Source organism: Condylura cristata, unplaced genomic scaffold, assembly GCF_000260355.1.
Source record: "Condylura cristata isolate star-nosed mole 26May11 unplaced genomic scaffold, ConCri1.0 scaffold00025, whole genome shotgun sequence".
NCBI classification, from domain to species: domain Eukaryota; kingdom Metazoa; phylum Chordata; class Mammalia; order Eulipotyphla; family Talpidae; genus Condylura; species Condylura cristata.
In genome coordinates this window covers 24,618,960-24,633,656 of record NW_004567126.1, presented here as the reverse complement: position 1 = coordinate 24,633,656, position 14,697 = coordinate 24,618,960, and the positions used below count along the sequence as shown (strand labels likewise).

Below are 14,697 nucleotides of genomic sequence, written 5' to 3'. Positions count from 1 at the left end.
CAAAAGTGAAAATAATGTTACTTAACTAGTCACATTCGTGTATTACTTGTATCTTGATTGATAACAAGGTCCCAAATAGAGAAATCGAGAACAAAAAAAGAGGACTAAAGAAATCACCTACTGGTTCCCAGTAGTTGAATGTTTCATCACAGTCAGAGATGTTGCTTAGGAGAGCAGCACATAACCTTGCTGAGAGCAGACATTTGAAAGCAGTAGATCCTTCGGGCGCCCAGACTTGTCCTGCCTTGTTCCCTGACAATCTGCTCAGAAGAAAAAACACCAAAAAAGTATGTACCAGGAAGATTTGTTAGCCAGAACTAAAACTAGACAGAAAGGACAAAAATGGCAAGGGATGGTTATTCAACTAAAAAGGTGAACCACGAGTAATTCTGAGTAGAGCAAATAAGAAAATCAAGAACTTAATCACCTTTAATCATTAACTCCTTCCATTTCTTGCTTTCAGGTCTAACTCACACACTTTAGTTCACTGCCTCTGACACTCCCCTATCTCAAGGAAACTAATCACTCATGTTAAGCCCATGAAGTTTTCATTTCCCCCTTTTCTTTCTCAATTTAAGAAAGCCATTTCTTTCCGTGGTTTTAATCATCTCCCCATCTGTTCAAGAGCATCGAGACCCAGTATGCGCAAGGTACACTTTGCTCCTCCAGTTCCACAAACTGACAGCTCTTTTAACGCTGTCTAATCTCCGGAACCCCGGGCTTGCGGAGAGCCGAGGTTGCAGGTGGTGCAAAGAGGTTGTGGGACTCACAACGGCAAAACGGCAAAACGGCAAAACGGCAAAGGGACAGGACTTTGCAAGAAAGAAGCTGCGAAAAACAGCCAGCAAAAGTATATATATATCTTTGCTCTCGTCAACGCCTCCAGCCCGTTCAAACACCAAACGCCGTCCTGGGCCAGGACCTGGAGCCTCAAAGACCCGCACCCCAAGGTTCCCCTGCCAGAAGCCAGGCCCGCAAGCAGCGGGATTTAAGGCGGAGCGGAAACCGCACGCCGACCCGCCGCGCAGGAGGACGCGGGTGAAAGCGGCCCCTGCGGCGGAAAGGTCCGCGCTGCGGGGCCGAGACCCTCCCGGGCGCCCCGCGCGGTGCCCGCCGGCCACGCCCCCGCCGCGCCCGCACACGTACTCAGTCCGGGGCTCCCCGCTGCCCGCCTCCCGGCTGCACAGCAGCTCCCGCAGCTTGTCCGCCGCCGAAGCCGTGTCCCCGCCGCTGCCCCCGCTGCCCTTCAGGCGCTGCCGAGCCCCTCGGCTGACCATGGCAGGCGCGAGAGGAAAGAGTAGAATCCGGCACCCTAGGAAGGCAGAGAGCGCGCAGACATTGCTTTGGTTGCCAAACGGTGTCCGCCGAGGGACAAAAGACCTTGACATGCGCAGAAAAGGCTGAATTATGTTACTGGGCCAATGGGGCAAATCTCTGAGTCTGCAAGAAAGGAAATCTGAGACTTGATTTTCAACACCAAAGTCTTCCCTTCCACTTGCTTGTAATTGGGCATTCCTCCCTCCCTCCAACTCTCAACTTTTCAGCATTCTCCACTCTCATCACAAAACCCGTTCTCCGTTCCTTTTGATTAAATAACGCTGAGTGAGTCAGCAGAGACATTCACTTCAGTATGACAGCACAGCTGCTTACCAGAGGGGCGGTCCCCAGAGGTCGCCGATACCTGGCCTCTCCGTATTTGGTGAGAGTGGCAGAAAGACAACGTACACCCTATAGCTAACTAGTTCTAGGGACAGACAACGCATTAACGGCAGAATGAAAGGAAGGTGGAAACCAAGGAATTTGTGCAGCAGATTTAACCAAACACCAGTCACTGCCATTGCTACTTAGGCATTCTGGCATACATTTTACACATTTATCCTTGTAAAATTTAACAGTATTATTTTATAGAAAAGGAAACTGAGACCCAAAGCTGCCTAGCCAGTATATGGGGAGCTGTATTTCGATTCAGGTCTACTTCACTACATAAAATCCATGCTTTTTCCACCAGATCCAGAAAAATGATTTCATACAAGCCTTTTTTTTTTAATAATGTTTATTTTTACATCATTTTGTGCCTTTTTCCATCGCAGTTGTAATCCCCGTGGGCTTCCCATCACCAAATCACCCATGTGCCATCACCATAGTCCAGTGCACTTCTCCCCCACCCCCAATACAAGACTTTTTATACAGACACCTTGATGATCATATACCTGTGACAATTAGGGTCATTCATGTGTTCTGGTGTTCTGCACACTTCCCCAGAGAACTCTACCTACCCTGAGGAGGTCTGTATCCATAACTTAAACATGTTTATAACTTGGCAGACCCCCAAGTTATGAAGTTAGTACTAAAAATGCCAAATATTGAAAATAGAGATTGAGCACACTGCTTGGTTGTCACATGCAATTACATTACCATGCATCCCTCATGAGCTACATCCTATACAGACATCTCTTTTCCAATAACTCCCTCCCTGCCTCTACTAAAGATTGCTATTGGTTGTCTCCCACCTCAAATTCACCCTGAGCAAGTGTCCAATTAACTTTTCAAAAGTATTATTCTGTGTTGCTTAAAATCAACAGGTTTTTTTTATTGTCTGCCTAATTAAGCGCAAAGTACTTATTCTAACATATATAGTCTTTCATGGCAAGAACTGAATTATTTTATATGAACTCCAGTCCCAAACTTTTTAAGATTTATTTATTTATGCATACAGAACTGGGGCACAGGTCAGAAGTGTGGGGGCAGTGAGAGGATTCACCAGAGACAGAGTGGGGAGCAGGACAGGCCAACCTACGAAGTACACTGCTGAAGGGAACAGCAGGCAGGTCAGAAAAGGGCTGCCACTCCGTGAGGATCACCTCCAGGCCCAGGACTGAACTCATGCCGAAGTGGCTCCAGCTTCTCAGTGCTGTGCTTTAACCCGCTGCACCACCAGGGAGGGCCCCAAAATGCCTTTTTTTTTTTTTAAGATTTATTTATGCATACAGAACTGGGATATAGGCCAGAGGTGCAGGGGTGGTGAGAGATTTCACCAGAGACAGAGAAGGGGGTAGAATAGGTAGTACTCTGCTGAGGAGAGCAGCAGGCGAAACAGGAGAGGTCTGTCACGCCATGGGGGTCACCTACCTGTCAGGGATAGAACTCATGCTGAAGCAGCTGCAGTTAGCTTCACAGTGCTGCGCTTTAACCTACTTCTCCACCAGGGAGGGCCCAAACTTTTTTTCATATCAAACTTTATTAAGGTAACATTGGCTTAAAACTTAAGTTTTAAGTGTATGGCATTATAATTTCAATGTACTTCAATTTTATCTCCCACTACTTTCCTAAACACGTTAGATTCCAACTAACATGAAAAAGTGTCCCAAATACCCCCTCTTTTCAAATATCTGTACCTCTTTTCAAATAAGCCCTTTGCCTGGAATGCATAGTCTCCTTGTTTGACAATCCTCTGTCACATTTTAAGAGCCAACTCAAATAATACCTTACCCACATATAGATACTACTGGAATAAATGAAAGTTATAAATTATATTAACTGTCCTCAGTTTACATGGAGAGCTAAGCAATACATATGTCCACAAGAGGACCTTTGTTTCTTTACTGCACTCCCCAAACTAACTTCTATACCAGTCTTTCATTCCAGTTAACGTCACTCCTATTCTTTCAGTAGCATAATATAAGAATGCAGGGGTCCTATTTGATTCCTCTTTTGCTCTTACACCATTCATTTTACCCATGCATATGTATTTAATTCACAGCAAATCTTTCTAAGCGTTACCCAATCTAACAATTTACCAAGCTGTTTCAGGTCACCATTATCTCTTACTTGGATGACCGTGATATCCTCCTAATTTGTTTCTTTTATCACATCCCTTCTTATCTTGCCTTCCTGTATGCTTCTTTTCAAATACAGGAATAAATATAACAGTTCTTTTCCTTCACATAGTTTACAATATAGTTTCAATCTATGGAGTCTTAGCTTTTAATTAACAGGAAGATATGTTAATTCACATTAGCACACCCCACTCTGCAGCGTCCTGGGAAGATCAGGTCTCCCAGTGTTAGCCCCTGTCCCCCTTCAAATCTAATGAAGAGGCAGATGGGTAGGGAGGCGGAATTTAGAGTTAAGCACAGTTGAGAAGTAGGAAAGGAAAAGTAACAGAAAGTGGAAGAAAGAACATGGGCTTTAGAGTCAGACAGACCCAACTGTGAACTCTAAATCTGACTTATTAATTCCATGACTTACAGTAATTAACCAGTAATAAAAGTGGTAATACTAATTATGAAGCACTTGCCACTTATCTGACTACCTGAAATTCATTTAGTGAGATGACACAATAGAGCAGGAGAAATATGTATATATATATATAGGAAAAATATGTGTATATATATATATGTATGTATATGTGTATATATATATATGTGTGTCTTATATATATATATGGTGAGACACCAAAGTCCTACTGCCTCTTCAGCAATGGAGCAGCTACAGTACAAGATATTTTGATCACATTATGATCTGTAAGTCTAAGTATCACATTTAGAGTCAACAGGCAGTGGTTAGAATCACAAAGTAAGAGTTAAAACAACAAGCATTTTAGAAAAGTCTTGGTTATACATTGGTGGATTTTGTTCACACCATGAAACTCCCACTGTAAAAATGAATTTATACTACTAGCGAGGTATCACATGTAATCGCTGTTGAATCTCTTTCCTAAACTGGGACTGCATTGACGCTACCTGCTGCTGGGTGAGGGCCTTGTCACAGGTCTGATAGGTCATTCTGTAGCAAAGACTAATCCGGTCAGTCTTTGGATGCTGAAAACGACTAAGGAATTGAATGGATATAACAGTGTCCTGTGACACTGCCCGGGCCACAGTATGAAACTCTAGTTCATCAAATCCTTTTTCCTCATCCAACCAAAAACTAATATCATGCACATAGCATGGAGGGTAGAGGGAATAGGTTTTAAAAGGCTCAATTTTCCCAGGGACAAAATGCTTTACAAAACGGTTATCAAAGGTCCACAACATTCTCCAGTCAGAGATACCCCAGACAAGCATGGCTAATAGGTCCAAGTTTATAGATACAAACACAAAACCCTGGTCTTTGTGTATAAGGCTTATAGCAGATGTGGTGACAGACCCAATAGTCAAATCCTCGACACAATCTGGGGCAAAATGATGAGACTTCACACTGATCACAAAACCTTTCTCATCTGGTTGAAAGACTAATTCCACTGAACTGCTCAGCTTAGAGCCTCCCAACAATGTCTGGGGCAGGAGACTATCTAGAATATTCTTCAGATGACCCAGTAGTGATTGAAGATAGTCATCCTTCAGATTTTCATTAAATCCAAGAATAAATAAGGTCTCGTGAAGTGCTGGCATTGTAAAAGGCAAGATAGGACATTTCCGAAAGACAGGTCCACTGAGGATGTGCAGAGAACCTGGGAGGAAGTCTGGTGCTTGGATGACATCCTGAACATGAACAAGGAGAGAAGGTCTAAGGCAGACTTTAGCTTGGCCACAGTGTCCGTCATGAGCTTCTCCCTCACTGTCTCTTCCAGGAGTCTTGGAAAGACTAAGTTCTGAAAATGACATCACAAAGTCCTTCATGTCTTGTTCTATCCCACCAGTTAGGAACATGGAATTTGAGTTATCTTCACAGAGACTAATCCAGAAGGCAGCTGAGAGAATGTCACAATCCCAGGGAGTGGGAACATGGTTGCCTCCCAGCAGCAACAAAGGAAAGGAACATTTCAGTCTTTTTAGAGGGAAAGCCTTGCCCAATTCAGCAATGAGTTTCTCATTTATGGTTTTGATAGGATGACATGAAGGTGCTTCCAGAAAATCCCTGTTTAAACACACACACACACACACACACAATAACATTTCTGATTTGAAAAAATTATAATATATAGAGTTAAAATTACAAATGGCTATATAGAAAAGTATTATTTTTAAACTGATCCTGAAAGAAGTCACGTATCATAAACAGATACCAGATATTTCAGAACTCTGACAGCTATCGTTCCAACAACATGCCAGAAAATAAGACATGTTCAATTATAAATATTTTTTTACATCAGACTGTCAAATACACATGGCACTAACACTATTAGCAATTTATATACTATCCATTCAATATATAGTTGCTATCAAGCCAATGAGGGTACAACTAGAGAGAGAAGTGATTTCTGGTAAAATTACAGGTTACCTGTTCAATTTTCCAACAAGAGCTTCTGGTTCAAGGAAGGAAAACCACTGATCACCCACTTTGAGCCTGAAGATTCTGGGCTGTAAACCTTGGAAGGGTAAGCTACGTGTGAAGATATAGTTCAAAGCACCTTCTACATGAAAGGATTTATCTTGACTCCTGGCAAAACAGAACCCAGTTGTGAAGTTTGTCATTGTTAAATAAAGCAAGTATTTCTAGAGACTGTATCAGGAAACTGGCAGAGGAAATGTTTACCAATGCAATTGTTTTTTATCACTAGTAAGAGAGATAAAAATGAGAAGACCGAGACCAACATTATTACTTACCTATATCCGGTGCACTTGTAGCCTGGCACAGTCTGACAGCTGAAGGGATGCACGTCACTTAAAATGAATCCCCCTAGAGCGGCCATAGCAACCACTTGCCAACTGTTGTGCCATTCTCTTCTGGGCTTATCAGCAGGAGTCCCACCTTGTCCTCTACACAATGCCACATGAACTTCTCCTTCCTCTGCAAGAACATCTGCACAGCTAGTAGGGGTAGAGCAATATCAATCACTTAAAAGAAACAAGTAAAATTTGCCATTAGCCATATACACATGGTTTAGCTGTGAAGTCATTAAAACCAAATCACACCTATTTGGAAAGGTCCATTAGAATTTAAACATGCAAAGAAAGAATCTGTAAGTAAACGGGAGTGTACATTTAATATTCTTATAACTGACACCACTGCCTGATCAGGGTTTTATCCAGCTTTATATTTGCATTATTCAACAATGTCATAGAAAGGTCAATGTCTGTAGAGTTTCTAAACATACTTCACTGATCAGGTAATTCTCAGTTCAGAAAGTTCTCTTCACTCCTGCTTACTAAAATTCTATATTTGAATACTAAAAATATTGCCTCTGTAAAGTTTCTTCATAACTATGATCCACAGAAACCTCCAATGGTATCACCTATTTTGTTATAAAAGAAGCATATTTTCAGTTCATAATAATTTTGTGAGATAGTTAATATTCTTAGTTTCTAGATGAGGAAACAAAAGCACCTAAGGGTTAAATGAGTTTACCTAAAGTCACACAACTCCTAAGTGGTGAGTAGGAATATGAATACATGTAGTTTGGTTCCAAATTTCATGTTTTTATCAATTAGACGATCCAGGCTACCAGTATTTTGCTACCTCCTTTTACACACTCAAGAACACATTGTTTGGACTTTCATTTAGCATTTAGGGTTTTATGTCTGCCTTTCCAACTATATTGTAGGCTCTTTTGGAGCTTTGCATTCTCTAAACCGATCATATTAACTTAAACATATGCTTTAATCCCCATACTAACATATTTGTTTCTCTTTCTGGCTTATCTCACTCAGCATGATCTTTTCCAGCTCCATCCAAGTTGCAGCAAAAGACATGTGTTTCTCTTTTTTGGTTGCTGAGTAATATTCCATTGTATATATGTACCACATCTTTCTAATCCAGTCATCTACTTTTGGGCATTTGGGCATGTTTTTCCAATTGTAAATAAAGCAGCAATAAACATGGGGGTACAAGTATCTTTTTCAATGAGTGTTTTTGTGTCTTTTGGGTAGATACCTAGCTAACATATTTGAGTACAGTAAGCACGTAATGTACGTCTTAAGCATTTTACTAGTGAGTGCTCACCATTTCTCACCTCTGAAAAAATTTGGCAAGCAGTTCCCTGTTCTTAGCTACGCCAGCTTTGCGTCCACAGTGGGGAAAGTTAAAATAAATTCGATCGAAATCCCTGTCGTGCGGCTCAAAGGCATCTGCCAGCTCGGTACAGTCTACACCAAAACGTATCACGGCACCTGGGATTAAACGTAGACAGGAGGATGTCTTAAGGCCTGGAATTAGAGAAAACCTCGCTATGACCGGAACTGTGCAAAAATACCCCGGTGTAGGAAACAGTTGGCTTTCTGTAAGGGTCGGTGGGGTGATAAAGAGCAATAACCTCGCCAGGGTCTTACATGCTTTACCCTACCACGTCGGGTCGAGTGGGCAGATGGCTTCGTGGAGGGGCGGGGACACAGCGAGGGGCGTGGCTTCCAGTAGGTGCGGGGACACGCCGGGGGCGTGGCTTCGCGGAGGGACGGAGCACCGCCAGCTCTCTACCTCTCTTACGCAGGCGCTCCAAATTCTCTTGGGTCACCAGGTCCTCGGCCGGGCGCTGGAGACAGGTGGCCGTCAGACTAGTGTTCAGATCCAAAGTCCTGCTCAGAGCGGCGGCGAAGGAGAAATTCCCCTCCCCAACCAACAGGAGGCGCCGCGGGCCCATGGACTCACTTTGCGGGCCTGCTTGGAGGCGCTCTTTTTACGTCACTTCCTCAGCAAGTTTCTCCCGCCTTCCTTCGCGCGTCGCTGGTTGGTGACGTTCTCCCAGTGCCGCGTTATCTGACAAGCTAGTGTAGCGACTTCCGGGGAGGAAAGTAGCCATGAGTACGTGAGGTACACACACCTGTCACCCTGTCCCTACTCCCCTCTCCCTCAACCCCTCGGGAAGGTGAAAATAAGTGTCATTTAATCCAAGAGTCACCCTGAACGACTTGGTCACTCCGCATGAGGTCACAAGCAATTACTAGCGCAGAGGGCCAAGGTGGAAGGTGAGGCGAAGTCTGGATGATAGAAGCCAGGCGCGGCTGAGGCCAAGGAGAGATTGGGCTGTCTTGCATGTTCCTGTCACAGAGGATTGTGTAGCAGCCTTTCATCTTGCCGAAATGGCTGCCACCGCCCGTTCTCATTCCGACTCGGAATGTCTTCAGGTGCATTTATCTCCTTTTATTCGTTCAGAAATATCGAGTGCCTGTCGTGTACCAGACCACCATGACTGAAGTGAGAGATGGGCTGAACAAGATGTGCCCATGATTTCTCTGAGCTGTAGTGAGGTGGCGAGTGCACAGCTGAAGACGCATTCTGGTGTGGAGGGATGGGGGCTATGAACGGAGTCATTTAGGGTGCTGGGGAACACACAGAATGGGAACATTCCCAGCTTTGAGGTGAAGTAGAAAACTGGGTGAAGTACACCTTAGTTGAAAACTAAGGAGTGGGGTTGGGGGAGAGGGGTACATCTTACCTGTGTCAGTAGGAATGAGGGGTACGTCTTACCTGTGTCAATAGGTGTCTGGAACAATGGAAAAAAAACCTGATGGACAAACCGAACAGTTGAGCTGAGCTGAAATGCAGTTGGAGGGAGAGTGGGTGCGGGATTAGACTGAAGAACTAAGCAGGAGGCATGTGGTAGAAAGTGTTGTGAGCCAATTTAACAGCCTGAACTTTGTTGTGAACACAATGGCCACTGAAAGATTTATATCAGGAAAATTATACAATCTGATTTTCATTTTCAAAAGTTCTGCCTTAATGGAGAAAAGATTGGAAAACAAGGCTGATGACAAGGGGATCAGATAGGGAGCTACAGAATGGAGATGAGGACTGATAGTAATCTGGATTGGACGTTGGCAGTGGGATGCAAGGTAGTGGAGTGATTAAAGGTAGTGGAGTGACCTAGTGCTTGGCTAGATAGAAAGGGTTGAAAGAGAACTCAGACTTAAAGCTAAGCCCTAGCTTTTGAGCTAAGCACTGGGTAGATGGTGTCACTGTTGGACTTTGTGGCCCCAGCTAAGCTTTAGTCATAAGCTGTTTGTTGACATCAGTCCATGCATCTCTCATCACAAAGACACATGAAGTGAGCATAGTTACCTGTACAACTACAGTAGGGTTTTGTCCCTACTGTGGGTGCGTGGTGACTCTCATACCATGTCCACTTGTCCTTGGCGATCTGGGTGGTCTACATTCTCTTTGCTTGAAGAACTACTTGGTGATATCTCTTCCTTTAAAGAACATGGAACAGCTGAGTAAGGTTTTCTGTCTTTCTTCTCTAAAACCGTCTACGTTCAGCCTAAGCACCTCAACATCAGATTGCTCTTCTACAGAGAAGGTATTGTCTTGCTCCTAAGCCAAAAGAAGACTCACATTTTGGCAAAAAATAAAAATGTTTAGACTTTTGATTCCTAAAAAAAAAAAACTGAAATTCAAGTGAAAATGATCACCTGATATATGTAGCGCACTGCTTGTTGATAGGAAGAGTGGGCATAAATAGAGACTTTGATAATTAATAAAACACAGATCCTATCTTCAAAAGGAATACAGTTCAGTACAGGATATTTGACATATTTAAGCATGATAGAAATTTATAAATATAGAAAGACAAAAGCAAAGTTCTGTGTGAGACAAGTTAATTATATCTACTCCAATTAACTGGAGGAAAGACATCTTAGAAGAAGTAGCATTTGAGTGGGGCCTACAAGGAAGGAAACTATTTGTTGATCACTTATTGTACTATCTAGTTATCCAGACCTCCCTTTTCCTATAGACTATAGAACTCCCAGTTCTTAAATTCCCGCATCTCAAAATCAGCGAAACATTTAATTTTCCATAGAGTAGTGGGAGTTTTGCAGTCTTTGGGGGAAGTAGGGAGGGGACATGTAATTTATCTTTTTTTAAAAAAGATTTGTTTATTTATGCATACAGAACTGGGGTACAGGTCAGAGGTCCAGGGGCAGTGAGAAGATTCACCAGAGTCAGAGTGGGGAGCAGTACAGGCAGTTTGATGAAATACACTGCTGAGGGGAGCAGCAAGCGAGACAGGAGAGGTCTGCTGCGCCATGTGGGTCACCTCCAGGGTGAGGATCGAACTCTCACCGAAGTAGCTGTGGCCAGCTGTGCAGTTCTGTGCTTTTACCTGTTGTGCCACCACTGAGGGCCCAGGACATGTAATTTATATAGTAATTTGCTTCAGTTGACCCACAGGAGAGGTCAAAGTATTCATGAATCTGGAGAAAAAGAAGCAGCCATGATTAAAATGGGAGGAAATCCTAGATCCTTAATAAGAAGCATTTGTGATGTGCTTGATTGAAGGTAAGAAAATAGACACTTTTCTGTTCTCTGGTTTATTCAACAAAGTTTTTGCTTCTTGCCTTTTCCCAGCTACAGTCCCTGGTCTACTACCTTGTACACCCACACTGTGGCAGCCTCATTAATGCAGATGGCCATGGTGAAGTTTGGACAGATTGGAATGATATGTCCAAGTTTTTTCAGTATGGATGGAGATGTACTACTAATGAGAATGCCTATTCTAACCGCACCCTAGTGGGCAACTGGAACCAGGAAAGATATGATTTAAGACATATTGTGCAACCTAAATCATTGCCTTCACAGGTAATGTTTCCTTCTGTTAGCAAAAGAAATACCAGGTGTCAGTTCAGTGAAGTGTTTGTGAAAGGCAGCAGTGCTCAGCTGAAAAACACCTATTCTGTCATTATTCTCAAATTGAAAAGTATGTTATCTGAAGGTATCAAAAGCATGGATATTATATTTTTAAGCTTGATTCTGTTTGGACTTTACTCAGCCACAGAAAAGCATAATGTCTTCTCCCTCAGTCTGGCTTCTTCCCTGACCCTTACCTAGACTTGTCAGTTATCTACCTGTTGCCATTAAATCTCTCCTAGAAAAACATAAAAAAAAAAGTGAAAGTTAGCAGGAGGGATATAAGCAAATGACAGCTAGACCTCTAACCAGTCTAAATATGGCATGACAGAGCCTGTTAGAATTTGTCAGTGTATGTATTTCCTAATATTAGCTATAGATGCCTATATTTTTAATTTATTACTTTTTCTCTCCAGTTTGCACACTACTTTGAAACAACTTATGGTACAAGCTACAACTGCAGAATGCCAATTTCAACCCATAGTAGGTGGACATTCTCTTCTTAATTCTTATGTTCTCAGGACCTAACTCTGTCTGGAACAGAGAAAGAAATTAAAAAAAAAAAAAAGGAAACTGAATGAGTAAATAAGTGAATGAATGAGTGAACAATTTCTCTCTCCTCAATTTTGATAGAACTCCCTGTCCCCTCTAAAAGAATTGTGAGATCAATTGATAGTATTCCTTGTCATCTGTCTTTCCCTCTCTTTTCTCTTCCCTCAGGATTTAAGCGAGAGCCTCACTGGTTCCCAGGACATCAACCTGAGCTGGATCCTCCTCAATACAAATGCACAGGAAAGTCAACTTACATGGCTAGCTATTCAAAGCCTCAAATTGGACAGCAGTGGCTTTGTGTGCGGAATTCTAATAACTGTCAATTTCAGGGTCCTAGATTATAAGTAAGAATAAGAAGCTCATTTTTTGAGAGTAGAATGTAGGAGAGAGCGCATTCTAGAAGCACAACTAAAAATTTAGCTGAGAAACATCTCCAAATAAAAAGCAAAAGAAAATGGTGTCTACCTTTTTAAAAAAATTAACAAAAACTTAAATATCAATTTTAATTATATCTACTTTTTGTTCTCCGTTTAAGTATTGCATAGAGCAATGAAAAAAGCCGAGTGGCGTGCCCTCCACTCAAATCTACAACCTCTTTGCTTTCTTTCTCCTTCCATCAGTGCAGAACTGCAAATCCATCATGACTCGGGTTACATTTAGCCACATGTTTTCTAGATATGAAGCTGGTCACCAGCACACAGTCTGACTATTATGACATTAGTGAACACCTCCTCTTAATTTTCTGTATAAAAATTACTTTTTATACAGAATTTAAGTCATACAAAAATAGGGTAATTTAATGAATTCCCTAGCTTCAACAATTTTTCCTAGCTTCAACAATTTTTAGCCAATCTTATTTACGCCTATCTACTTTTTCCTCCTTTTTTTTTGAACATTGGAGCATGCTTCAGAAACTATGTCATTTTAGCTATAAAATTTCAATTTATATCTCAAAGGGATAAGGCTTGTTAATTTTTTTAATCTATCACAAAATCATTAAAGAAACTCGTTAATAAAAATAAAACTGTATTGTTAAACCTGTAGCAGTGAAGATCAATTCGATGTGCAATCTTGACAGTGATTCAGAAGAGGGCTGCTAGGGTAGGTTACTTACTGGGATTGGGATAAAGACTTGATTTGTTTGTAGGTTTTCAAAGAGGGTACCCGATAGGGCATTGAGAAGAGATGGTGAATAGTTTTGGGTTAGTCAATACAGGTAAGAAACAGTGTTAATATTGTTAAACATACTAGTATTTTCCTTTTTAAAAATATCCTGATTATGATAACAATGTAATGTATTATCCTCCTGAGCACATATTACCTCCTGAGCCCTCATTATTTTATGTTACAGAGACAGGTATGAAATTTATGATGTATATATTATGCAGGAATATTTCCAATTTTCTGTGTGGCTATATAAATTTTCAGCACATAGAATGTACCAATTAATTACTGAAAAATCATACTTTCTCCACTACTCTTCAGTACCATTTTATTGTAAAATGGTATTAGCTATCTGTATATTTAGGTATGTTTCTGGGCTTTTTGCTGCAATCTGTTATCTTTAATGTCCTTCTGTGTACTATCTTTGTAGCTTTAGTGACCTAATGAAAGTTATGTATATTTTACCATAATTATTAAAAATGGAAATAAGAAATATAATAAGATAAAAAAACAAATTTAAAATATTTGCCTATAAAGCAGTATTTGTATCACAGGGACTCACACCAACAAGTTACTAGAATTAATAAGAAACAATAACTCAAATTCTAAAGTTCTAACAGTGCAGTGTGGTTTCCATCAATAACCTAATAGTATCTTTTTGTGGAACTTTACAAAGTCTAAAATTCATATGGAAATGCAAAAGATTAAAAATAGCAGACACTTTTGAAGAAAAACAAGATGAAAGGATTTGATATATTAGATATTAAGACAGACTTAGCATAATTAAGGTAACTATTCTTTTTGAATAAAGATTATTTTGGAATTGTTTTCTTAATTTCTTTTCAGATTTATTGATTGTTAGTCTAGAGAAATGCAACTGGTTTTTGTGTGTTGGTTTTGTATTTGCTGCAAACATTGGTGAATTTATATATACTAGGTGGTTTTTAATTAAATTATTAGCGTTTTTTTATTTAGGATTTTCTACATGTATTTAATTATCAATAAGTAGTTAATTCTATTTCTTTTTTTTTAAAGATTTATTTATTCATTCATACAGAACTGGGGTACAGGCCAGAGATGGGGAGGGTGAGAGGATTCACCAGGGAGACAGAGTGGGGAGCAGAACAGGCAGATGGACAAGGTACACTGCTGAGAGGAGCAGTGGGCAGGTCAGGAGAGGTCTGCCACACCATATGGTCACCTCCAGGGCAGGCAGGGATCGAACTCATGCGGAAGTGGCTTAAGCTTCTTAGTGCAGCGCTTTAACCCGCTGCGCCACCAAGGAGGGTCCTAATTCTATTTCTTTTTTCACCAACTTGAGTGCTTTTCTTTTTAGTACCTAATTGCTCTGATCAGAACTTCAATAATATATTCCGTATAAGTCACAAAAGTGCACATTTTTGTGTATTTAAATGAAAATGCTCTTCGTGCTCTTAAATGAAAGACTTTCAGTTTTGTGCCATTGAGTATGATATTATC

At 41.2% G+C, this 14,697-nt stretch overlaps 3 protein-coding genes across 5 annotated transcripts in view; 1 reads left to right on the top strand and 2 right to left on the bottom strand.

Annotated features, from left to right (window-relative positions):
- The window catches only part of ALG9 (ALG9, alpha-1,2-mannosyltransferase), a 62,666-nt gene extending 61,313 nt beyond the window's left edge, over positions 1-1,353 (bottom strand). The window contains exons 1-2 of one of the 3 annotated variants that reach the window (XM_004689275.2): positions 1,147-1,353; positions 122-260 (exon numbers count right to left, since the gene is read on the bottom strand). In XM_004689275.2, coding sequence (XP_004689332.1) covers positions 122-260; positions 1,147-1,277 — 270 coding nt within the window. In that variant the 5' untranslated portion in view covers positions 1,278-1,353. Of the gene's footprint in view, positions 1-121; positions 261-427; positions 774-1,146 lie in introns of those variants that run through there. The other 2 variants (XM_012729768.1, XM_012729769.1) reach the window with 2 other exon arrangements.
- A 3,093-nt stretch (positions 1,354-4,446) lies between these two features.
- On the bottom strand, positions 4,447-8,590 carry FDXACB1 (ferredoxin-fold anticodon binding domain containing 1). The gene is made up of 5 exons (XM_004689274.2): positions 8,356-8,590; positions 7,895-8,051; positions 6,549-6,752; positions 6,223-6,381; positions 4,447-5,859 (listed from the first exon to the last, which is right to left on the bottom strand). Exons 1-5 carry the CDS (start codon positions 8,516-8,518, stop codon positions 4,677-4,679), a joined length of 1,866 nt encoding a protein of 621 aa, XP_004689331.1. The 5' UTR covers positions 8,519-8,590; the 3' UTR covers positions 4,447-4,676.
- Positions 8,591-8,599: 9 nt separating this feature from the next.
- Positions 8,600-14,292, top strand: LOC101619784 (chromosome unknown open reading frame, human C11orf1). Its single transcript, XM_012729770.1, has 4 exons — positions 8,600-9,002; positions 11,224-11,454; positions 11,919-11,985; positions 12,223-14,292. The coding sequence occupies exons 1-4, from the start codon at positions 8,958-8,960 to the stop codon at positions 12,396-12,398; spliced, it is 519 nt and encodes a 172-aa protein (XP_012585224.1). The 5' UTR covers positions 8,600-8,957; the 3' UTR covers positions 12,399-14,292.
- The last annotated feature ends 405 nt before the right edge of the window (positions 14,293-14,697 follow it).